We start from the raw sequence: 27,836 nt of genomic DNA on the forward strand, positions 1-27,836 counted from the left end.
CAACAAGCCCCGGTTCATTTTACGTCTTCCCACGCTCTTTACAGTTAAAAGTCCGTTACACTGACCATCTGCTTTATCAAGTACTGATGTTTGTGCCTTCAGATTAGCCTTGTCAGTTTACAACCCCAACCAATAGCAAGGCAGAATCCCAAACGTTCTAAACCACAATGAATCCATTGGCTCTTCCCGAGTCAATCATTTTCGTCAGACCAATCATATTTTAGTTCGAATGCCATGCACCAATCACAGAGCGCTATAGCGCCGGACGCTCCCGCCCACGCGTCTCAGTGACTGCGCGGCTGAAGTGTCTGTCATTTGGAGTAACACCAGGGAAAGAGTGGTGTCAAGACAGACGACACTCGGGATAAGCGTCAACTTTTTGAGGTTTCCAGACTTTAAACACATTTTACAGACTAGTTACCATCAACTAGTTATTTTTCATGACTAAAGAACCAAATTTTCGTTCAGGGAAACTACAAATTCAGCGCACTAACCGACACGCTGAAGCTACGCACTACACCAAACATTTTAACCGTTTTAATTAATGACTCAAGTTTAGTTAATGAATGCCTGGGGAAGAATTTATTCGCGTATTTTGCAGTGAAACTAAAAATTGGTTAGGCACAGTCATGTCAGCATCACCTGTGCACTCAACTCGGGTCAGACGCAGCAATGACGGGTCCCCCATCAACACCTCCTCCTCCTCCTCCTCCTCCTCCTCAACAGCATCATCATCATCATCCTCCGCCGGCAACACGAGCCGGTTGCAGCCCATTCGCGCCACGGTGCCCTACCAGCTCCTGCGTGGAAATCAGCAGCACAGCCCGACCCGCCCTCCTCCCGCGTCCTTCTCCTCCTCCACCTCAGTCGGAAGCAACACAGAACCGACAGCATCAGCCCAACACAGCAGCTCCAGTCCCGGCAGCCCGACGCTCGCCAGTCCGGCAGGAAGCGGCTCGCTGGACGGTCGACTGATCCCGCGGCAGAGGCGCTCTCCTCCGGAGCACAGGAGCTCACCCGAGCGCTGCCCTCATTCACCTGTTCTTAGAGGTAAACAGCAGGCCCAAATCCTGTTACATTTACTGCCATTCATTTAGCATCTTCACATACGCTGCTACTGGAGTCGTTTAATTGGGTCAGGCTGTTTATAATAAAAACACATCCATTCTTTATTTATAACTGTTATTATAACAGAAACCCATTTGCATGACAGTGAGCGCATATATAAACTGCTTTAGAGCCAATGAGCTAAATCTGTCAGACTAATGCAGCCAAATGCGTTTAATACAGAATGGACATCATAATAGTGTTTGTGCATCATAATCGCGGCTGTGTTTTAAAACGTAGCGAGCTGCCTAACGTTAGATAGTCAACGTAACATATCCTACGTTCACCGTCGATTGGAACGCACGGTTCCATTCCGAACGCGTCCTGCGCACACGCCCCCTCTATTTAGTCCGCTCGCTAGGATTTGAGACACGACCCGCGTTGATTCAGCTCCTGCTAAAGCTAGCACTCTTGTAGCTTCGTAAACACACGCGTAACTCCCAATGTTTGCGTTGTTTCTGTGTCTCCGGTTCTGTATGAGCTCATATATGTGTTTCTCACGGTTGTAGTTAATTCGCTCTTGTTTACCGCGCAGGGATGGAAAGAATTACGTGGGTAATTGGAGGCTGAGTGGATGTGTGTGTGTGTGAGAAGGCCACACAGGGGGCCTTGTCACAAACACAACCTCAACCCTGCTGTTCTGCTTCATAACACATTATTATGAAACCTAAATGGTGCAAATTGAGCGTCTAAAGCTTTATTTAACGATTTCCATGGCTACTTTATGTGTTGACTGTATATGTAGGATAAATGAATGAGGGTGACATCCAAGAATCTGTTCATTCATTCCCAGGGCTGCCTTATCATATTCATATTTAGGCCAAAACACTGGTTTGGTATTAGCCAGCATTGTCATTAAAGGAGTAGTTCACTTTTAGAACTAAAATTTACTTGCCCCCTTGTCGTCTAAGATGTTCATGTCTTTCTTTCTTCCGTCGATAAGAATTTGTTTTTTGAGGAAAACATTTGAGGATTTCTCTCCATATTGTGGACTTCTATGGTGCCACCGAGTTTGAAAGCAGCTTCAAAGAGCACTAAATGATCCCAACCGAGGAAGAAGGGTCTTATCTAGCAAAACAATTAGTTATTTTCTAAAAAATGTACAATTTATATACATTTAACCTCAAACGCTTGTCTAGCTCTGCATGTACTCTGTGTATTCTGGTTCAATACAGTTATGTCAAAAAACTCCCATCTCATTTTCTCCAGCTTTAAAATCACCCTACTTCGCTGCAAAAGTACCGAAAAAGTGTTTACAAAGTGAACATGCAAAGAAGGTCAAACACCCTTTACAAAAAAGGTAAAACAGCAATGCAGGACAAATTTGAAGTCGGAGGAGAAATTGATATGGGAGTTTTTTCAACACACCCTAACTATATTGAACCGGAATACAGTTGACACAGAGCTAACCAAGATGAGAGTTTAAGGTTAAAAAGTAAATTGTCTTTTTTTTTTTTTTTAAATATCCAATCTTTTCGCTAGATAAGACCCTTTTTCCTTGGCTGGGATCATTTAGAGCCCTTTGAAGCTGCGTTTAAACTGCATTTTGGAAGTTCGAACTCAGGGGCACCATAGAAGTGCATTATATATGGAGAGAAATCCTGAAATGTTTTCCTCAAAAAACATAATTTCTTTACATTTCTTTAAATTTCTGTTCTGGAAGTAAACTAGTCCTTTAAAAAGAAACTGACTAATGAGGGTTTAACGATAATAATAATTGTACAGTGGCTCCAAAAATGTATAAAGAGACTATATATAGAGGTCAGCGATTTGGATGCTTAAGAATTATGCTTAGAATTAATTTAAATTGCATTCAATCATTATATTAAACTAAATATCATTTATGCGTAATGTAATCACATTCAGACAGTGAGTCCAAATATTTTTGAGGCCAGTGTGAACAGAAGGAAGCTGTGGTTTAAGTGTGCAGTCATTTGTGTCTTTATTTATGCTCATAGTTATATTCATCTTGTGCCAGAACTATTGGACTGACATTTATTGTCATGAATCGCTTGACATTATTTTGATCTTTGGTTATGAATAGGTGTCACTGTAGAGAAACAGGTTAATGGTGAATGTTCATCACTTTTGGAGGAGAATCTAATAGTTTTATACCTATTTTTAACCTCTAGGTTACCAGGAAGTGCGTCTGATATTATGACTGGTATTTTATCACGACTTGTCATGATGATTTATTGTGATGTAATTTCTGAAAGGCCAGAGTAATATTGCAAGAGACTTTAAATCTATTTAACTCTAACTGACTAATTATCACATGTTTGTGAGTGCAATACGAGTAATATGTGAAATATCATTGCGTCATTGTTTGCATAGAAGATTAGCTGTCTGTTAGACATGTTTTCATCGTTACAGAAATATGTTTAAGAAATTCAGGAAGCAGATCTAATGTCTGTTAACTGTTTATGTTTGCTTTGCCTTTCGTTAGCTTTAATATGCCAAGAAAGCAAACTTTCTCTCTTGAGTTCCTTCGGTTTAGACATTTTTGTTTCTAATTTTAAAAAGAGACAGACATTGGAGGAAAAAAAAAACAAAAACAAATCTTCCTTTGCCATTCAAGTTTGAATTACAGTTTGCAAAACACTTACCAGTCAAAAGTTTAACATTTTAAAGATGTTTCTTCTGCTCACCACGCCTGCATTTATTTGATTTAAAGTACAGCAGAAACTTAAATATTTTTACTACTTAAAATGATTCGATTTTAGGATTTTGATGAAAGATCAGAATAACAGCATTTATCTGAAATAGAAATCTTTTGTACCATTATAAATGTCTTTAAAACATCCTTGGTGAATAAACGTACAATTTCTTTCCCAAGTTATAGTGTATAATGTTTTTATTTCAGATAAATGCTGATCTTTGTATCTTTCTGTTCATTAAAGAACCCTGAAAACCATTGTACTTATTTTTTTTTAAATATTGATGATAGTAATACTTTATACATTTATTTATATATATATATATATATAGAAAGGAGACAGATGTCTCCCAGAAGATAATAAGATGATGTACAAGAGGCATCATTGTGGAAAAAATTATTACTCATCTTTTATTTACATTTGAACAAAAAGTGGCATGTCCGAAATTTTTCATATCCTTCTCAATAATCAATAGAAAAGCCTTTATTGGCTATTACAGCAATCAAACACTTCCTATAATTGCTGACTCCTTTTTCATGGTGCTGTTTACTGTGATTAGGTTCCCTGGGCCACCAGCTGAAAAACACCCCTAAAACATTAGGTTACCATGTTTGAAGGCTACATCATTGTGGCCAAACAATTGAATTTTTGTCTCATCTGACCATAAAACAGAAGACATCTTCTTTGTCCAGATAAGCATTTGCAAAGGCCAAGCGTGCTTTTGTGTGCCTTATCTGGAGAAGTGGTGTCCTCTTTGGTCTGCATCCGTGGAACCCAGCGGTGTGCAGTGTCCGTTGGACTGTCTGCCTTGAGATGTTGCCACCAGCAGAGCCCAGATTCATCAGGATGGCCTTGCTGGTGATCCTTCCGACCACGTCCTCTGAGATTTTTCACAGTGCGGAACGTGTTGTATTTTTTAATAATACTGCACTGTAGCCACTGGAACTTCAAAACATTTAGAGATGGTCTTATAGCCCTTTCCTGACTTGAGAGCAGCCTCAATGCGCAGCCGCAGGTCCTCAGTGAGCTCCTTTGTCTTAGCCATGACTGTCCACAAACCAACAGCAGAGAGCTTCTGTTTTTCACCTGTTGATTTGATTAAAACAGCTGTTCTCAATGAATCAGGGTAATTAGGATGCTTGAGAACAGCTTGGACTATTTGGAATGGTATAGAACTTTGGATTTTCCCATTGACTGTGACAGTTTGCAAAGGGTATGAATAATTTTGGACATAACACTTTTTGATAAATGTAAATAAAAGCTGAGAAATATTTTTTTCCACAATGATGCCTCTTGTACATCGTCATATTATCTTTTGGGAGAAGCCTGTCATTTCTGGTCAAAAAAAAAATCCTGGTTGAATAAAAATAACTTTAAAGGTCCACTGAAGTGCCTTGAAACACGCAGCGTTATTCTATGTGGTGACGTACTTTTAACTGAAACAAAAACATATCGCCCAGCCCCGCCCACTAATTTTGAATAGCCAATAGCGTTCCAAATATCTGCTCGGGCCAGAGCCGTTGAGTTCGGTAAAGCCGCATTTGTAAGCTTATGACAGCCACAGACTAATAAATTACCCCACAGATTCAATATGAAACTCTTGCTAAAACGAAATAGTGATCATAATCATGCTGAGGCTGTGTAGTTTAATACATGCCGACCGCACATATGAGCGCATATGATCTGCTCCGGGTAAATGCGTCTCTGTGTAGGGGGCGGGACATTACGGACTCTAGAGAGCATTTGATTGGACAGAACGTTTGATGAGAAACTGAAGTGCACGGTGATATCATCCAAATCCTTGATTCATATTGGCGGAAGTGACGAGACTGTAAGTTTTGAATGCCCATATCTTGTAAACGCGAATTTTGTCTTTGTTTTGCAGCACACTAGCTTATAGATAACCTTAAGGCTAATATATTCATACTAAAAGCCAAAAAACTTTAATTTTGATTTCAGGGGGACTTTAAGTCAAAATTTGCCAGGGGTATGAATAATATGAATAATTTCGGGCTTGACTGTGTGTATATATATATATATATATCAAGGATCTTGTGACACTGAATACTGGAGCAATGATGCTAAAAATAAGCTTTGATCACAGGAATAAATTACATTTTAAAATATATTTAAATAGAAAGCAGTTATTTTAAATAGTAAAAATATTTCAAAATATTACTATTTTGCTGTATTTTGGATCAAATAAATGCAGGCTTGGTGAGCAGAAGAGACTTCTTTAAGAAACGTTAAAAACTTTTGACTGGTAGTGTATATTTGCTTATTAATGTATTTTAAGTAATACAATAAAATATAAAATTAATTATAATATAAAACTAAATCATTTTCTAGTTATTTATATTATTATTCTAATGTGCGGTACTGATCAAAGTTGACAAAATGGACATTATTGTTAATTTGTAATATTCAGCATCAGAAGTTTAGGTTAAACATGTATGTAGAAAGTTTCATTTTAATTTTAAATTTCATTTTAACATCATGCGATGTAGTTGTAAATTAAGATTATTGGAGTATGTTTTGCAAGAAAATAACTATTTTCTAAAAGTGTTAAACTCAATGCACTTGTAAAACATTTTCTCAAACCTTTTGAAAGTCTTGATAAACTAATCAACCTTGCTATGCGTTTAGTAAAAAAGTGTGGCCCATTCCTAATAAGGTTGTAAATGCTGAATGTATAATAATTGAATGGACTTCAAATGAAGTTTCACACTGTATGAAATGCCATGTCAACTACTCACTGACAGAAATGGCTTTTAATCTACAGTGGCTTCTTGTAATTACAGAATCGTCAAAGATTCTGTGGCCTTGAATTCTTGAACATTTTGCTATGAGTTAAACGAAGAGATATTTTTAGAGTCGTAACTCTTGTTTCAGACATGCTGTCTCTGAGCTCTCATCATTCAGCGTCGTGTTAAGCACTATTCGTTTGATGGGCTGTGAGCGTAGACTGGGCGAGTTAATTTCTCATAATACATCAAGACTTCTGTTGTACTTCAGCTTTTGTCTTTTGTCTGAGACAGCAGTATTTTGTCTGTGGCTTTGTGTTGAAGTTCAGCTGACAGGTAGCGGCGGTCTGACTCAGGCCTCTTATCACACACACCCGTCCCAGAGCTGAGAGCATCATCATGACAAAACACACACTCTCTCTCGCTTTTCTCCTCAACAGCATATGCTAGACTTATTTAAAATAGATTACAGTGCATAAAAATGACAATGGATGAAAAATATCTCCTATATTTATCAGTTTCCGTGTTGACCCTTGTGTCTGTGCCAAAAAGGACTAGCACGCAAGTGTACTGCCTAGAAAGGCTAATAATCATGTCTTACTTATTATATATAGTGCATACTATAGAGACAGAGCGACACGCGTCATAATCTGAAAACCACGCCCACCGGGGAGGAAAACAATCCAATGCTCTCCATTGACTTTATATTGCAGGAAGCTGCCTCCTTTTCATTTCTGACTTATAACAAAAATCAGAACAATGTCTAAAAGCTGCTATGTGGCAAGGTGTACAGTAAACAAGCCAAAAAACACATAACTACGTTTTTATAAGCTGTCGACCTAAAAAAATGAGTGTTTAAGAACACAAAAGTAGAGCGCAACATGTCATATTACTCTGAGAACTACGCCCACTGGAGGGAAATTTAACGGCAACAATAAACATTCATTATTTAACCATGTCAAAGGATTATTTCACCACCCTGAAAGGAGGAGATATATTGAGAAACTAAATTTTATTGGTCTATGTCAGTGTACCTTTTCCTTTCCTTCCTTTTGTTGGAGAAATGATCCAACTGAATGGCCCAACGTGAAATACCCTGACATCTACAACTATTTATGTCCCTAAACACTCGTTTTTTGGGTCGAAAGCTCATAAAAATGTAGTTCTGTGTTTTTTAGCTTGTTTACTGTGCACCTTGTCTCATAGCAGCTTTTTGACATTGTTCTGTTTTTTGTTATAAGTCAGAAATGACAAGGAGTCTGCTTCCCGCAATACAAAGTCAATTGGGCATGGCCTAAATGCACTCTGTCTCTATATAAAAAGCATGACGATAAGCTTGTTTACAAATTTTTTTTAAAGGAATGGTTCACCCCAAAAATAAAATTAGATGAAATGTAGCATTTCATAATTTGCTCACCAATTAATCCTTTGCAGGGAATGGGTGCCATCAAAATAAGAGTCCAAACAGCTGATTTAAAAACAAAGTAATCCACACCACTTCAGTCAATCAATTAATGTCTGTGTTTGTAACTTTAATATGAGTCATTTATTCAAAATATTGTTTTCTCCATTGAGACAGTTGAGGAGTCAAGAGAGAAATATGCACAAATCAAGCACAGTTTACAAGCAACAGTACGGTTTTAGAAAAATATGTGGGTGGATTTTGATGTCAGAGGACAGCAGGGGATGGACTTTTCCACTGGAATAAGTGCCCTTATGGATTATGGAGTCGTATTTTGGCCAGAAGTTTAAAGTTAAAATGTTGTAAAGATGGATTTGTTTCTTAGAAACACAACTGTTTTTTTTTTCCTTGACAAGGAAATTGGAAATTTGTGGATTATTGTGATGTTTTTATCAGCTGTTTGGACTCTCATTCTAACGGCACCCATTCACTACAGAGGATCTATTGGCGAGCAAGTGATGTAATGCTGAATATCTCCAAATCTGTTCCGATGAAGAAACAAACTCATCTATATCTTTGACTTAGGGTGAGGACATTTTTAGCTGATTTTAATTTTTGGGGGGTGAACTGTTCCTTTAAATCACAAAAAAATGACAAAAATGTTTACAATTGTAAAAGAGTGTTTTGGTGACAAATGTAACACCAGTGCATGTTTTTAGGCTTACTGGTTTGTATCTGTGTTTATTTTAAAGCTTTGAGCATTGAGGTACTACTATCAGTAATATAATGGTAATTGATAGTTGGTCAATATCTGATTGCATTTTTTCAATTTGCCATATGTGGTTCAATCTGAAAATATCTCTGGCTTCAGGCTTTTCCACATTACATTTGAAACGGACTTTCTCCTTGCCCTGACTTCACTTCTTATTTGCATTAATTATTAAATAAAGGCTATTTCTAGAATGTAAGTGTTTTTGCACCATAAAGGATTTTGCAGTGTCATCAGAAAAGACCCGTTTCCTACTTTTTATTTTTAGTACAGCAGCTTTGCACATTTGTACCATATTGTACAGCTGTAACTGATTTAATGGATTTATTTTTCCATTATACTTGCGGAAATGTGTAGACCCTTAATCATAAACCCTACATTTTATTATATGATTTTTTGAAGGCATAAAAACCCTGAAAGGTCTGAACTAGTGTTGTCACGGTACCAAAATTTCAGTATTCGGTACCAATACCAGTGAAAATCCACGGTTCTCGGTACCAATTTCGGTACCAAAGTAAAACGCAATAACATTAATTGAACAACACACTATTTTTTATTAATAAAGTTAAAGAAAAATAAAATGTGCAAAAAACAATGTCATTCGTTATACTTATCTAAATTTAGTTTCAGGTTTTTCCAAGTAATAAAAGTATTTCAAGGATTGTAAACATTTTAATAATTACTTAACAACTAAATAAATTACAGGCATTCAAAAAATGTACACAAGCTTCATCCAAAAGTTTGTTTCTGCTGCTTCTAAAAATATCTGTACTGTTGTCTGTTTTAGAGTTTGCTGGGGTGTTTAATGGTCTTCCTCAATCTGCAGCTGTAAAAAGAAAATATAATACATTTAAGTAAAGCAGTGGGCTAAGTCTGACCAGATGCAACATTAGATCATTGACACCAGCAAAAATATTAATTTTCAGTAAATAACAAACCTCAGCTTTTATAATAAATTTAGATAAGATTACATATATTAAGTTAACTGTCTATCACAGATAGAAACTGCAGTATTGAAAACTCTTTACAATACGATTTCATTTGTTAGACAACATGACCTTACAAAAAAAACAGTAGTTATATGGCAATTATTCTTCTTAAGGTTAGGCTCATTTCAACATTTACTAATCCATAAAATCATGTTAAACTGTTAAACATGAACAAACATGAATGATCATGTATTTGTATTGAAGAACATTTTGAATTAATGTTGTAAAAATATATTGTTCACTTAAGTTTGTTAGATAATGCATGAATTTGATCTTATTGTAAAGTATGACAAAACTAAACTGGAGATCAAACGTGATTTATTTGACTGTACTTTTATTTATTCCAAACTGCGTTCATATTTAATAATAAAAAGCTTTATAAACCTGCTAGAGTTATCCAGCCAAGAATAAGAACGTTTTCTGACAGACTGATATTAAGGACATAAACATTGTTAACGATACATTTGTACATTCTTTAACACACATATTTTGGATAAACAGGTCATTTGTGTGTATAAATAGTACATATATCATGTCTTTCTTTTTTCTTTTACCCTAATAAAAATTATGGGAGCGTTAAATAGCTCAAAATCGTTCTAAGGCCCAGCATATTAGCGTTAACCGCTTATGCTAATGATTAACTACATTACAATCCGACATTCGAATTAAAATATGCAATAATGTTCTTAACAGAAGCTCTAAATATGAAATTAAATTGAAACATACCGTACTTGAACTCTTTAATTTGATCCTGCAGTCAGCCTTCACTGTGTTTTGTTCAGTTTGATGCGTTTCCTTCTTTTGAGAGAACCTAGCCTTCTTCAGCCGAAAATCGAAAATGTTTGGAGCATGCCTGGCTCTTCCTTGTCAACAAGTGGATTCAGAGCGACCGCATCAGCAGCAGCGCCGAAGAGAGCGCAACTGCGCAGTGCGCACCTTTTAGATAGCGCGTCAAGAACCGAGTCGACCGGATACTAAAAAAAACCTGGAACCGTAACATTTTAATTTTTTTAGTACCGACTTGGTACCGAAGTACCGGGACTTTTGACAACACTAGTCTGAACACAGAATCACATTTTCCACATATTATTCCAACTCAGTTTTTGCCATGAAGATAGCCTTAAGATATGCTGACATGGCCATAAAAAATAATAATAACTATTAGTAGAAAACCTATCATTGTTAGCTAACAAAATATCAAACCACGTGCATTTATGAAAATACACCAAAATAAGTAAGATGTATTACAAAATAAAAAGTATACTGTTAAAAATTAAAACAAAATATATTTGGTCACTTTATAAATGCCAAACACTCTTAAAAATAAAGGCTCCAAATGGGTGTTTTTGCAGTGATGCCATAGAAGAACCATTTTTGAGTTCCTCAAAAAACCTTTCAGTCAACAGTTCTGAAAAGAACCATTTTCTGAAGGAAAAAAAAAGCATTTTAAATCCTTTTCCACTATAAAGAACCTGTCTGCATTTCAAAGCTTCTATGCATGAAAGGTTCCTCATGGAACCATCAATGCTAATAAAGAGCCTTTATTTTTAAGAGTGAACATCGGGGAAAATCTAGCATCATTTGGTTTGACAACTTGGTTTGATATTTTGTATCTATGGCAATGACATTTTTAAGTGTAGCTTAAGTGTTCAAGCACTTTTTTGGGCTGCTATACATTCTTCCAGGATACACAGCATATGCCTTATAAACAACTCAGATTCCTGTTCTTGGTTCTATTAATAAGCCTCGACAGCTGTAAGCTCTGACTCCAGTTTTGCTAATGACTGTAATCTTGTTTTGCATATGCAGTACCACACATTAGTTGTTCCAACGCTATAATTGCCACCCAAACTGAAATCATTGCAAATGAAAAGCCGTTTATTGTAGACCATGAACCATTTTCAATAGGTAATGCATAACATTACCAACATTTCATTACATAACAAAGTGATCTTTTGCACTTACAGTATCTCACAAAAGTGAGTACACCCCTTACAGTTCAGCAACCATTTTTGTATATCTTCTCAAGGGACAATACTATAGAAATTAAACTTGGATATATTTTAGAGTAGTCAATGTGCAGCTTGTATAGCAGTATAGATTTACTGTCCTTTGAAAATAACTCAACATGCAGCCATTATTGTCAAAATAGCTGGCAACAAAAGTGAGTACTTGTCAAAATTGTGTCCAAAGTGTCAATATATTCATTGTGTTAGCACCATTGTTTTCTGGCACTGCCTTAATCCTGCTAGGCATGGAATTCATCAGAGCTGAACAGGTTGTTGCTGGGATCCTCTTCCACTCTTCACAGAGCTGCTGGACGTTAGACACATGGTGCTTCTCCACCTTATGTTTGAGGATGCCCCACAGGTGCTTAATAGGGTTTCGGTCTGGAGACATGCTTGGCCACCCCATCACTTTCAGCTTCAGCTTCCTCAGCAAGGCAGCTATCATTTTGGTGGTGTCATTTGGAGTTATTATCATGTTGGAAAACTGCCGTTCGACCTAGTTTCTAGAAGGAAGACAACATGTTCTGCTTCAGAATGTACAGTACATAATGGAATCCTTGTTTCCCCAAAACCAGCAGCACTCATGCTGCCCCAGACCATGATGCTACCACCACCATGTTTGACTGTAGGCAAGACACAATTTTCTTGGTACTCCTCACCAGGGCATCGCCACACATGCTGAACACCATCTGAGCCAAACAAGTTTATCTTGGTCTCGTCAGACCACAGGACATGATTCCAGTAATTCATGCTCTTGGACAGGTTGTCTTCAGCAAACTGTTTGCAGGCTTTCTTGTGAGCCAGCTTTAGATGAGGCTTCCTTCTGGGACAATGCCTATGCAAACCGACTTGTTGCAGTGTGCGGCGTATGGTCTGAGCACTGACAAGCTGACCTTCTACTTCTGCAACCTTTAAAGCAATGCTGGCAGCACTCATGCGTCTGTTTTTTGAAGCCAGGTTCTGCACCTGACGCAAAGCAACTTCGTTGATTAATCCTTGCAAGGCCTGTTCCGAATGGAACCAATCTTTGAAAGCCTCTGTATGACCCTGACCACTGTAGTGTAAGTCAGTTTCAGGGTGTGACTGAACCTCTAATAGTTTTGGCCATCTTTGTGGAAAGCAACAATTGTAATTCTCAAATACTCAGAGAGTTCTTTGCCATGAGATGCCATGTTGAACATTCAGTGGTCAGTATGAGAGAATTGTACTTAAAGCACCTAATTGTAACTGCTCTTATACAAGATACACAACTTTGTATGGTTCTGTCAAGCAGACAAAAACATAAACATGATGAATAGTACATATGGCTTTGCATGGTTAAACAACATACTGCTGTTATCACTTAGGGTGTACTCACTTTTGTTGTCAACTTTTGACAATAATGGCTGTATGTTGAGTTATTTTAGAGGACAGTAAATCTATACTGCTATACAAAATATATTCAAGTTTCATTTCTATAGTATTGTCTCTTGAGAAGATATACTAAAATGGTTGCTGAAATGTGAGAGGTGTACTCACTTAGTGCTCCCATTTTGGATGTTTTAAAACTTCTTAAATGCAAATTATATTATCAGCACAACACATTGACTAGATAAGATGTCTTAGTATTTGGTTTGCCGCCCTTTTGCTTTAAGCTGTATGAACTCCAGAAGTTTGTCTACAACTTTATGTTTTCCAGCAAGATCTTGAGCTTCAATGGAAGAATAATCTGACAGTCTGTGTATTAGAGTGACACAGAAACTAAATGTTTCATAATGAATCCCAGCTTTTTAGGATGTTTCTAGACATCCAGAAGTAAAAAAGATTGTCTGAATACTGATGTTGTTGTGATTCAAAATATGACGTGCGCGGTTGAGTTCGTTGGAGAGTGTTGCACGCTCATGCGTTTGGAGGGGAAAAGTTCACATTTGCATGTCCCCCTGCCTCGCGCTTCGTTTTTGTTTCCTTGCGCGAAACGCTTCGTTCGGCCCAACAGCACTCCGACTGTGCTGATGGATGTCATACAATAGCGCCTGTGTTTTCTGCAATGCAAATCGACTCCCAACAGGGATTGTATTTACCTCTGAAAGCCTTAAACTTCCACATATTCAGTGTTCGTGATGTTATTGGCTTGCATTTCCTTTTCCTTGGCTGTCAGACTAATGCGTGGTATCCCGCTGAATAAAGTTTGCTCACCCTGCTTTGCCCACAGTAACCCAATCACGAGCGAACGCCAGGAGCGTCGATCATCAATTCCCATTAAATCACATTAATGCCATAAAAGAATTCCAAACATGTGAAGACATCATAACCTGCAGGCTGCAATTCTGCAGCGAAGCAATTACTCTGTTTTATTTCCCCACCGTGCTGCAAGCAAAACCACCTGTCCCTCGTCTAATATGACCTAATTCACAGCCCCGAGCCAAACTGGCTGTATTGGGATGATGTTTGTCAAAATGTGATTGTGTGAATAACAACAGAAGGTCTTTCAGTGTTCGTCCACCCACACATGCTCTCTCTCTCGGTTTGCAAGCACAGTGTTTTACTAAATGTCACTTCTCACACATTTACTAACGGCATTTACTGTGCCGTTTACCACGCTCACAGCTTTGAGAGACAGCATGGCTAATGGATAAAACTGATAATAATTCATAATTACAGTAATCAACAACACAAAAGTCTTTGTGATGTGACATCACTTGATTTTAACACTGTAAAACATGAAATTATAGTCAGAAAAAAATCTTTTTTTTTTTTTTTTATGGAACAGTTTATTGAACCTATAAAACAATATGATATAGGAGAATATGGAGCTTATACTAGGGGAAGAAACTGAGCAAAAATATGCAATTTGGCTCAGTTGCTGATATTAAAATGGTCTAAAAGTAATGCAAAATTTTGAGAGCTTGTAATGAATAAATTAGTATTGCAAACTGCTTTCATAAAATCACATAAATGTCATTTGTCACTCTGTATTTCCCAATAACATGTTTTAGATGACATTTATATGCTGAGTTTTATGATCAGAGCTCTTTAGTTTTTATTATGGAGGGCAAAAAATCATTATATAATGCAGTGCAATACATTTCCAAAAAAAAATACCCAAAGTAAACCTGACTTGCTTTAGTCTAATAAATATTCATCTTGAAACATTATAAACCAACAATATAAAATATATGTTTACGTTAACTTTAAAAATCAGTAAAGATTTCATGGCAGGAAGATACATGAACCATGACCTGAAGGGGGAAGTACAATTTTACTAAAAGGGCATATCATTTGTTTAAAACGTATATATGTATATCAGTCAGACAACAAAAGGCATGTTTTAGACTGTGTTCGTTTTTTTCAGCCAAGTTTTGATCATGTTGATAAATTAGAAGAAACCTTCTAAATTTGTTATTCAAATGATACAGTAGGCTTAAAGGTAGGGCCGGGTAATATGGCAAAAAAAATGAGCATGATCAAATTTTGTCGCTATATATATCACAATAAGTTTCCAAATTTTTGGTTATTTCAAGTTTAAAAGCAGATATTTGCTCCTAAGTAAAATTTGTAGAAACCAGACTGCTAATTGTGCTTTTAAACTACTTTTTATGATCAGAAACTTAAAAACTTAACACTTTTTTTCTTAACAAAATAAATATCTTAATAGGAAATTAATTTCTTAGTTTCTGCATGTACTAATGAGTGATATTGTTTCAAACCAGGAAACAGTTTGTGTTGCCTGACTTTAAAGCAAATCTTCAGCACAGTTTGCAGTGCAGGCTGCAATATTAATAATATTACATCTTTTTTTTGTCTCTTAGCAATACACATTTGACAGTAGCTTGAGTGGACTACAACTATATGTGTACTGTGTATGTTTATTATGTATATATAAATTAGGGTTGCAAAGTGGTGGAAAATTTCCGGTAAATTTCCCGGAAACTTTCCAAAAATCCCAGGAAAAATCTAAAAAATCCTGGAAAGTTTGCAAAATTTCTGGAATGTTTCCAAAATCTCTGGAAATTTTCACAATTTTTGCAACCCTAATATAAATACACACACATACATGTATATATACAGCCATATCTCATGTCTATGAGTGTGATATTGTGTTTATACAACAGTTCGATGGTACGAGTGTGTAAATAAATGAATAAAATAACAATGGATTGTCTTTAAAAGCCCTCTTTTGTGCAGAACTACTTCCTTCTGCCACAAATTCAAATCTAAAGTTGATAGTTTAACAGCTGAGCCAAAGCCTCAATTACTAATTCCAAAACGTCACTTTAGAACTAGTAACAAAAAAAACACTGAGTTGCTTCCTTAAAAGCTTATTGTGTCACTGTATTATGTAAAGTATTATGAGAGGCAAATTACTAGCATCTGATACAGCATTCATTCTTCAGATCGGTCTCTTATTCATTATGAACATTAGTATATTAGAATATCTGCTGAGGAAAGCGTTATCTTTGTCGTAATGTTAATATCCTTTTATCTGTTAAGGGTGATTTTGCTGTGTCAAGCTGTTGTTTAAACTAAAAATAACTTATGTTTTTAGCGTTTACTTTTAAAAGTAAAAGTCTTTACTGCTGACAGTCTCTTGTTGCCATCTACAATGGAACTGAAAACACCATCACAGACACAATTTCTCAAAACTAAACACTATTATTAAATTTTATACTACGGGGCCGTTGAATGCTTGAATCTGATTGGCTGACGAACGTTCTAGAGGTGTGCATTATTTTCAGGGAAACGCACGGCGAACGTAGTTCCAGGCAGCTTTTGACCGCATTACATGTCTATATCACTTCGCCACACGATTTCAGTTATTTCAAAGGTCCTTACAACCCTAAACTGTAAAACAACCAAAACCCACAATGACACTGTCCAAACGAATAAACAGTAAACAACAGGATAAAAAAACGACAGTTTATTTCCATGTTTTTCCACAATATTACGTTTTATTATATACGGAAAGCATAAACTCTATTTCTCTTGCTCTCTCTCACTCACAGATGCACACACATACAGTTAGCGCTGCTCTGACGATTAACAACTTAAAAACGACATGAGTTCTCACACGCGAGGTAACAACGGCATGTTCTTGAAGAAAATGGACTGAAAGTTTAACTGTTAGTAGAGACGATGCTGCCAGTCACCTTTGAGAAACACACAGACTTGAGAGAGGTAATTTATGATCTTAAACTCTCTCACCCTCTCTCTTTCTGTCTCTCTGCTTGTCTGTCGGTCTGTCTAAACTTCATTATTAACTGCATTATTTTGCTATCAACGGCTCAAGCGTCGTTACTAGCAGTGTTGGGCATGTACCTTTAAAAAAGTAATTAGTTATAGTTACTAGTTACTTCTCACAAATAGTAACTGAGTTGCATCATTATAAAAGTAACTAATTACCAGGAAAAGTAACTATTGCGTTACTTAAAAAAATCTAATTTAATATAACTATAAAATAAATCTAAAACATTGTACACTAATCTACACTATTTTAATGTTGTTGTGGGACAACGTGAGAGACAACTATCAAATTCAACATATTATAATTACTATTGTGGAACAGTAAAGCACAATAGATGGTTTAGAACTTTAAATATCGTTATCACCTGTGTTATTAGCCACTAATTTTGTGGCGGCACGTGACGATGTGAGGTGCTTCGGTAGATTAGAATTACCTGTCACCGACGCAGAGAGACTTTTTTTTCCCTGGGCATAAGTTGTACGTTACATAAACATTTTTGCCTTTCACCTCAGCGAGGGAAAAGTAGTGCTTATACTTCCAGTTTGCAAAAGCTACCTTTGAACTTGTTGGACTTGCCATCGTTGTGATGTTGTGGATATTTGTGTGTGAGACTGACCGTGCGTGTGCTTGTGTGTGAACAACCGCACTACTCTGCCTCTGATTGGCAAACAATGGAAATTAACTCAATCTAAGCCAATCATCGCGTTCTCAGTTACACCACGTTTACAGACACACCAATCATCATCACTGGTTATGTGTCCCGCCTCAGCCCCGAACATACACAAACACACACACACACACACACACACACACACACACCCCAGAGAAAGAGAGGTCCTATGGCTGAGAGAGACGCTGCTCGCATGAAAACTGCTTCAGTGTTGTTAATTATAGTAACGCGCATTTTATTGTCATTAACGGTAACGGCGTTGTAACGGGGGAAACAGTAATTCGTTTGATTACTCGTTACTGAAAAAAGTATCGCCGTTAGTAACGCCGTTTATTTATAGCGCCGTTATTCCCATCACTGGTTACTAGTTCTAAAATGACGTTTTGGAACTAGCAACGAAGGGTTGGATGCGCTGCATAAGAAATTAATCCTACTCACAGTAGCATTTCAAGGATAAAACGGAACGAATGTCTTGAAATATACCATCTGATCGATGTGTATATATATATATATATATATATATATATATATATATATATATATATATATACATATATACATATATACATATATACATATATATACATATATACATATATACATATATACATATATACATATATACATATATATATATATATATATATATTAGGGCCGGGACTCGATTAAAAAATTTAATCTAATTAATTAGAGGCTTTGTAATTAATTAATCGAAATTAATCGCATTTTAATCGCATATAAATATTTGACCTGAGAACAGTGAGAAGTAAGATTTTTACATGGATTTTTAGTATACCATTGAATAATGACTGAATACATAAACTGAAGCAACAAAATATTGTTTATCTTTGTTCAACCAAGTCCAACAGACCAGTGCAATATTGCCATTAAGTGTAGCAAGAGGCACGTTCTTTAACGAGTCTTTCATGCCGAGAACTCTGCTCTTGTGTTTGCTTAATTATGCATTTAAACGTTAATGACCAAACCTATCATTGTAAATGTTGCTGCACATGGAATATAACGCGGATAACATTTAAAAAATATTTTTTATCAGGTTACACACTGATTATTTATCACTCAAACCCCTTTGTCTACCAGTCCATTGGTCGCGCATATCCTCCATGTTTGTAGTTTTTTAACACTTTTTATGCGTGTTTGTAGTTCTAATCGAATCCTCGTTCACGGCGCAGTGTGTTGCGGGCAATATTAGCCGTTAAGAGTGTGCATTGATCGTTAAGTAGTAAACCATCCGGGAATCTTTGGAATACCTTTTTAAACAAACTACGATTTGGGACATACAATACCATTTAGGACGAACGCATCTTGTCTGAATCTGAATGCTAGTTGGTGCTCCAGTATAATCGGTCCGCGGAATCTCATCCAGTGAGAAACGTTCCGCGGTGCAAAACTAAGTGCGATTAAAATGCGTTAAAAAATTTTAACGCGTTATTTTTGTGTAATTAATTAATCTAAATTAACGCGTTAAAGTCCCGGCCCTAATATATATACATAATAAATATACACAGTACACACACACATAGTATGTAATCATAAAGTTTTATTTTGAATGCGATTTATTGTGAATACATTTAGTTTAAATGCACAAACTCTATAGCTTAATTGCAAAAAACACTGTAATTATGTTCCATTGCTGCTTTAATACATTTAATGCGTTTATATTAATAATATAATAAAATTCGATATGAATATCCCACATTTCTGCCACAATACCATGGTGCAGTTAGTGTTACTACAGTAAATCCATGGTAAATGATGGCGATCTGTATCGATATGCACAGTGTGTGTCAGTTTGTCTGTCAGCACTTTTTCATGCGGCTTTAAATTGGTTTAAATCACAGAGTAGTTTGTGTTTGTGTCAGAATTGTCTGAGATTTAAACGCTTAAATGTTCATGAAGAGTCCTGTTTTGTTCCGCTTTTGCCACATTATATCAAACATTTTTCAAACTCTTCTTATCATTTTATCAAGGAATTTATATTGTGATAATTACCGTTTATCATTTTATCACCCTTCCATAATCCTGATTCACTGATTATTCCAACAAATAATCAACAAATTAATCAGTTAAAAAAAGGCTGTTAGTTGCAGCTCTGAATCGGTCAAAAGGAAAGATGACGTGAAGATATTTCTCTCTCCATCTCTCAATCTGTCGGCCCTGCCCTGCTGTGGGGGTGTCAGTATGCTCTCCTGAAACGCTTCTTGGCATAAGCCTGCCCTGCCTCTTTCCATCTGCTCTCAGGAAACTGTAAAACAGGCCGAGAGGAAGCGGTGCAGTGCCAGGCCTCCATGAGCAAATGCCTTCCACACTCACTGAGCAACATTTGGGCAAGTCAAACCACACGCCAAGACAAACTCGGCCACCTCGTGTTTAACAATACCAGCTTGACGTGCAAATAAGCATAGCTAGCGTGGGATAAGAATAAGCATTTGTTTTAGTGAATTAATGCCAAGGACCACAGCAATCTGACTGCTTTTAGCTTTTTAACAGGCCAAGCTTGCAGTTCTAATGCATTGCACAGTTTGGTTTAAAAACAATGTTAAGAATAATTACAGGTTGGAGCTGTGGCATAGTAGTTAGCATATATGCTACAACGTGTTGAAATATGGCACTTCTTTGTACAAGGCTTTGTGTTGAGAAAGAAACTCATGCAGGTTTGGAATGACATGAGGCTGAGCAAAGGATGATCAGTGTTGGGGAAGTTACTTTTTTTAAAAGTAATGCATTACAATATTTAGTTACTTCTTTAAGGCGAGACACTGCAGGTGAATGGGGTAAAAAAACAACAACTAATAGTTATCACCTTACTTGCCCGGTTGATTACATTGATAATTGCAAACATTTTTTGTATTACAAGTTTTCTAAAATGTTAGGTTTACACATGCAAGTAAGGCATTATTTAATGAAATATGCACTAATTTCCATACATTTCTAGTACAAAAATCTAAACACTGGATGAAGTCAGTTTCAAAATTCTTGTTTTTTTTTTTTTTTTTGACATATTAGAGTCAAAAGTTTTTACAAAGGGGATTTTAGGTATCTCATTTCGTCATGATTGGAACAGACAGGAAACGCTATATTTTTACCATTTTTTTGTGTTGTATCAAGCAAATTATATATGAATAAATCCCTCTGTAAAAACCTTCAGGATATAGACTGGAATAAAAACGTAAAGTTTGGTGTAAGTGTTACTGAAGTGGAGATTTATGGTTCAGTGTAGGAGAAAAACTCATTTTAAGAAAACTGCCTTTAAAAATATGCAAAATCTATTGACACAAATAGATAGTGTTTTTCAGAGGTTTTCTTTCCACTAATCGGAAAAAAAAAACACTTTATAAAAAGCAAAAAAGCCTAACATCTCAAACTTGATAGGTACATGAAAAAACATCGTTTTTGCCAGCAGTGTCTCCCCTTAAAAAGTTACATTTTATGAAAAGTTATGTGTTACATTACTTTTGCGTTTCTTTTTCTCATCTGGGCTGTGCGTGCTTGTATGTTTTTAATATAAAAAATTATATGTTTGGCATATATAAAAGCCCTTTTACATTAAAATTAACACAGTTTGCATTTCACTTTTTTTTTTTCATTTTGAGGAATACTGAACCTGTTTTTGTCAAGTAAGATGAGTAAATGCATGTTCACATTAAGTCTAGAACTTAAGCCTACAAAACCATATTTGAAAAAGTAACTTACTTTACTAAATGTAATTACTAGTTACTTGAAAAAAGTAATTTAGTTTCTTTTTATGCAATTTTTGTACAGTAAACTGCTAAAGTTTTTGCCAAGATTTTGTGCCATAAACTAAAGGCTAAAAATGATAGGCCTCTCTAAATATCTCACCCCAGCTTCCTGTTTTAATCAACTTTTTTGTTGTTGTTGTAGCAACTTCTAGTAGTTTTGTATATCTGTCAGGCTGCTGTAATCAATAAATTTGGTTGAACATGACTAAATGTCTAATATTTTGTCATTTAAACTTAAGGAATCAAAAGTTTAATGCTTTTTACAGATCAGTTCCTTTTTTAACACAGTCTGAGGTTGTTTTTAGATCTACTGTATAACAGACCTTGTGAATGCACTGCTAAATCTGGCCCGAGTCCAGATGTCAGAGCCAAACTGATACAATAACTCAGCATAAGCTTGTTTTACAACTTCTTACTTAACCTGCTATCTGTCATTCACTCTCTCTCTTTAGCTTTTCCCATCTATCACATCTTAACAGAGAGATCTTTCATTCCTCTCATATATATTCAATACAACGATGATTGATAACACCTTACAATACCTTAAATGAATAACATTAACAAGCATTACATTACATGATAGTTAAGTGAACATTAAGATCTGTCAACATGATGCCACTTACCACAGAAAAAAGGTTTTGTCAAAATAAATGCATGACACGAAAGTCAGATAAATTCATAACATTTATATTTTAATGCATATGAACTGCACAACTAAAATCATTATACAGTAGAAGTCAAATGTTTACACCTTGCAGAATCTGCAAAATGTCCTAAACAGTTAAACTGCCCGCTGTTCTTCAAAAAAATCTTTCAGGTCCCACAAATTCATTGGTTTTTCAGCATTTTTGTGTATTTGAACCCTTTCCAACAATGACTGTATGATTTTGAGATCCATCTTTTCACACTGAGGACAACCGGGGGACTATTACAGAAGGTTCAAACGCTCACTGATGCTCCAGAAGGAAGTATGATGCATTAAGAGCCGGGGGTGTGAACTTTTGAACAGAATTAAGATGTGTGCATTTTTTTTATTTTGCCTTTTTTTTTCATTTAATACTGCCCTTCAGAAGCTACAGAAGATACTTACATGCTTCCCAGAAGACAAAATAAGTTCAATTTACCATGATGTTCGAATTTAATGACTCTTAATGCATTGTTTCCTTCTGGAATCAGTGAACGTTTGAACCTTCTGTAATAGTTGCATAGTTTTAACTTATTTTGTCTTCTGGGAAACATGTAAGTATATTCTGTAGCTTCTAAAGGACAGTACTAAATGAAAACAATATGATATTAAGACGAAATAAGAAAAATGTACACATCTGCATTCTGTTCAAAAGTTTTCACCCCCCGGCTCTTTTCCTTCTGAAGCATCAGTGAGCATTTGAACCTTCTGTAATAGTTGCATATGAGTCCCTCAGTTGTCCACAGTTTGAAAAGATGGATCTCAAAATCATACAGTCATTGTTTGCAAGGTGTATGTAAACTTTTGATTTCAACTGTATTTATAAGTTACAAATTAAGAACTTAAAAGGCTTTCCCAAATGATTTTTCTGAATAAACATCATCTTTATAAAACATACTTTGCAAAAAAAATGTTAACATATTCATTAGGCCTATGTTTGCTGTTTAAATACGTTTATTTTGTAGTTCGCCAGGACTTTAAAAGGAGTTAACCTAATTTTCCAGTGACTCAGTCTCTAGTTAGGCACTTCCTAAAAGGCACACAGTGAGATAAGGGCCAAGTCTAAATATGTTCTTCTAGAATGGACTGTAATCCATTAGCTTTGCTCCGAATGACCCTGTTTATCACCATAGCAACAGGACACTCACCGTGTCCAAAGCGTCTCTCATGCACAAGTTTGTCTTTTAGTCGTAATCTCATTCTGTGAATCCTGCTTAGTACCTTGGATCTAATTATTTACACCACATATCTGAGAACATGTGGTTTACGTTTTGCCCACTTGCTCTGACATTTACTCGCAGCTAACTTGGATCTCTGATCTTGTTTATTCTCCTCTCAGTTTCTTTATTACTGTCTCTGTTGGTTTCACTTGATGCTCGCTTTGCTCGTCTGATGTGGGCTTCACACCATGCAAACACATGGACGATGATAATATAATTGAGGGAGGTGTGAACAGCTTTTGGCAACCTGCAACTGAGTGAGATGTCATCAGGCTTAAAACAGCCTATTGTGTGAACCGACTCCGTAGCTGTAAAATAAGCAGTCGGCTTGGGTCACAGCGTAATCACACATTTAATGTACTTAGTTCTGTGCATGCTTTCTGTCAAAAGTTACTTTCACTGTGCAGGGTGAGGTTGCACAGATGCACATAAATGCAATATAAATTGCTAAACTGTTCTTATGAGAGGACCAGACTGGAAGTCGCTGATCAACAGGTCAAGAATGCAGATCATACCTATTGTTTTGGATTCATCCTGAATATCCATCCAGTTCGAGTTTGGTTTATGGGTTAGCAAAAAAACATGATGCAATTTACTAGGATTTACCAGACTAGAACTTGCCTAATTTTCAATGCTGGTCCAACCTGGCTTGTGCTGGTCTAGCTGGTGGAACACTATAGCCATGTTGTTAACATCAAAATTCTAAATTTTAATAGTGAAGATGGTGATGGGAATAGGATATGATGATTAGTCATCCAACAACCAACTACATGGTTAGTGTAGATGACTAGTAGGTGTATTAGTGAGGTCAGACAGACCACATAAATCTGATACATTTCAAAATTGCTTATTGAGATGATGATTCACCTGACTAGAAGTTGCAGGTCTAAGGAATGCACTGAGTTCACCAGTTGGTCTGGATTCATACTTGTCAAGGCTGGATTATGCTGGTTAGTATTAGTCTATCTGTTGGTGCAGTATAGCCATGCTGTTGGCCAGCCAAACTATGGTATTGAATCTGGTTGACAGGGATGGGACGGATTATCTAACTAGTCCTCCAAAAACTGTCTAGTTTATTAGTGTAGTTGTACAGAAGCCCATAAATGGGATACAATGCAAAATTGCTCTTTTGGTCTAATTGACCATGAGTAATGAGTTTTCTAGTAGTGGAGTTGAACAGAAGCAAAATAAATATGATGAAATTCAGGATGATTCGCTAAACTAGAACTTGCTAGCAGGTCAAGGATACAAAGTTTATTTACCAGTTGGTCAGGATTTATCCTGAATTTCCCTGCTGGTCCAACCTGGCTTGTGCTAGTCTAGACGGTGGACAAACAAATCATACTGTTTATCAGATATTCAAAATTTTGGTAGTGAAGATGGTTGATGGGAATGGAACAGGATGGCTGACTAGTTATCCAACAAACAGCAACATGGTTAGTGTAGTGGCAGATCCACATAAATGATCAAATTCAAAATTGTTTTTTGAGGTGATGATTCACCAGATTAGAAGGTGCATGTCATTGCTTTTTGAGATGTTTCACCTGACTAGAACTTGCAGATCAACAGTTCAGAGGACTCAAAGTTCACCAGTTGGTCTGGATTCATGCTTATCAAGACTGGATTATGCTGGTTAGTGTTAGTCTAGCTAATGGTCCAGCATAGCCATGATGTTAACCACCCAAACGATGGTATTGAAACACATAGGCATGGGACAGATTATTCAACTAGTCCTCCAACAGCTGACTAATTTAGTTGTAATGTGATCAAATGCAAAATTGTTCTTTTGGTCTGGTTTACCAGACTAGAAGGTCAAACTGCTAGTGAAGTTCATTGATAGGACAGCCAACTAGTCACTCAAATTTACTGCTCATTTACCAGGCTAGAAGATCAGGGTGCTAGTAAAGCTTATTGATAGGGAAACCAACTACTTGGCTTATATGGTTGACTAGTGAGTTTACTAGTAGTGGGTTTTAAATGAAGCAAATAAATATGATGAAATTCAGGATGATTCACCAAACTAGAACTTGCTAACAGGTCAAGGATACAAAGCTTACAAGTTGGTCTGGATTTATCCTGAATTTCCTTAGTGGTCCAACCTGGCTTGTGCTAGTCTAGATGGTGGACAAACAAATCATACTGTTTATCAGATATTCAAAATTTTGGTAGTGAAGATGGTTGATGGGAATGGAACAGGATGGCCGACTAGTTATCCAACAAACAGCAACATGGTTAGTGTAGTTGACTAGTAAGCATGTTAGTGGGGTCAGACAGATCCACATAAATGATCAAATTCAAAATTGTTTTTTGAGGTGATGATTCACCAGATTAGAAGTTGCATGGCATTGCTTTTTGAGATGTTTCACCTGACTAGAATTTGCAGATCAAAAGTTCAAAGGACTCAAAGTTCACCAGTTGGTCTGGATTCATGCTTATCAAGACTGGATTATGCTGGTTAGTGTTAGTCTAGCTAATAGTCCAGCACAGCCATGCTGTTGACCAGCCAAACTATGGTATTGAATCTGGTTGATGGGGATGGGACAGATTATCTATTCTAGTCCTCCAACAACTTGTGTTTTGCTCTAATTTACCAGGCTAGAAGACCAGGGTGCTAGTAAAGCTCATTGATAGGGAAGCCAACTACTTGCCTTTAGGGTTGGGTCGATAGACGATGCCATCGTCCATCGCCGATGGCCAATAGACATCACGATGCTGAGCCGGCATCGCGATCCTCCGCCCCGCCCCCGCAGCGCCCCGCCCCGCCCCCGCCGCAGCAGCAACCCGCTCACGAAAAACACAAACTTAATCTCACTTTAAAGCCAAATGAAATGCATGCTTTCCATTTCTGCATCTTTATTAATTTTATTATTATTATTATGAGGAAATAATAACAAGGAAGTTGTTAGTGATCACAATACAAATTACAGTGAACTCCTAACGAATTACATACAAGTTCGTTTACATTAATAAATGAGGCATACAAAAACAGCAGAACAAAAATCTAAATAATTTTAATTAAATTAGATTAAATAAACTACACCAAATATGCCCTTTTCGTGGTTTTACCATAATGAACAGAGCTTGGAACAAAAACAAGAGTATATCTTTTTTTCAATCGAAATACGAATGTACAATACAAAGCCTAGTATACATTATAAATAACACTTTATCATTCAAATACATTGGGAATATGGAAACACTTGGATTTGTGCCGAAAAACAGAGGTGCGTGAGCCCAACGCGCTATTTTTAGTTTCGCTTTGTTTTAGTTTCTTAACTTTATATATTTTGTTTCATTTCTGTTCTGTTTTAAATACCTCTACATTTAAATCATTCATTTTGGGTCAGGCGTCAGGGTAACTAACTTATAGCTATGTTTATAGTGTTTATAATGTTAATACATTATATTTCGCTTGATTTGGTATTATTTCTGATATTACCCTTTCTCTCTAAACATTCTGCTGCTCAGTAAATGCGTTTGGAGAGAGTGGGTTAAGCAGTAAGCAAACAATGAGAGCGTTATTGAACTTAAAAAAGCTGACTTTTCGAAAATATGTTAAGGACCAACACACATCCTCCAAATGCATCTATATAAACCCGCGCTTGCTCTTGTCTCGTCTGCATGCACGCACTGTCACGATCTAATGTACTTGTTAATGCCGGATCTTTAAAAACAAATACCGGAACGCAAAAATCCAAAATCGGACATTTTCCAGAACAGGATCAGGCTCAAATTAAGCACTGGTGGACACGGTAAGCTACAATTAATTAATTCGTTATGAATAAATTATTTAACAACAACCATCCCGCCCCGCCCCCCGCAGACGATGCTATCGTCCATCGCGATGTTTCACATTAGACATCGTACAATGCCAAATTGGTCGACATCGCCCAACCCTACTTGCCTTATATGGTTGACTAGTGAGTTTACTAGTAGTGGGGTTTGAATGAAGCAAATAAATATGATGAAATTCAGGATGATTCACCAAACTAGAACTTGCTAACAGGTCAAGGATACAAAGTTTACAAGTTGGTCTGGATTTATCCTGAATTTCCCTGCTGGTCCAACCTGGCTTGTGCTAGTCTAGATGGTGGACAAACAAATCACACTGTTTATCAGATCCAGATTATTCAAAATTTAGGTAGTGAAGATGGTTAATGGGAATGGAACAGGATGGCCGACTAGTCACCCAACAGACAGCAACATGGTTGGTGTAGTTGACTAGTAAGCATGTTAGTGGGGTCAGACAGATCCACATAAATGATCAAATTCAAAATTTCTTTTTGAGATGATGATTCACCAGATTAGAAGGGGCATGTCATTTTGAGATGATTCACAAAACTAGAACTTGCAGATTACCAGTTCAAATGACTTAAAGTTCTTAAAGGAATGGAACAGGATGGCCAATTAGATGTCCGACAACCAGCAATGTGGTTAGTGTAGTTGACTAGTAAACCTATTAGTGAGGTCAAACAGATCCACATAAACCTGAATCTTTTCAAAATTGTTTTTTGAGATGATTCACCAAACTAGAAGTTGCAGGTCAACAGTTCAAAGGACATGGAGTTCACCAGTTGTCAAGGATGGATTATGCTGTTTGGTGTT

The 27,836-nt window shown here is 36.6% G+C and overlaps 1 protein-coding gene across 1 annotated transcript in view; it reads left to right on the plus strand.

The window, feature by feature from the left end:
• Positions 1-346: 346 nt before the first annotated feature.
• The window catches only part of glcci1a (glucocorticoid induced 1a), a 64,078-nt gene continuing 36,588 nt past the window's right edge, over positions 347-27,836 (plus strand). Inside the window, exon 1 of the mRNA XM_073821580.1 lies at positions 347-1,050. Coding sequence (XP_073677681.1) covers positions 567-1,050 — 484 coding nt within the window. The 5' untranslated portion in view covers positions 347-566. The remainder of the gene's footprint in view (positions 1,051-27,836) is intronic.

The sequence above is a fragment of the Garra rufa genome, chromosome 17 (genome assembly GCF_049309525.1).
Source record: "Garra rufa chromosome 17, GarRuf1.0, whole genome shotgun sequence".
Classification (NCBI taxonomy): Eukaryota; Metazoa; Chordata; class Actinopteri; order Cypriniformes; family Cyprinidae; genus Garra; species Garra rufa.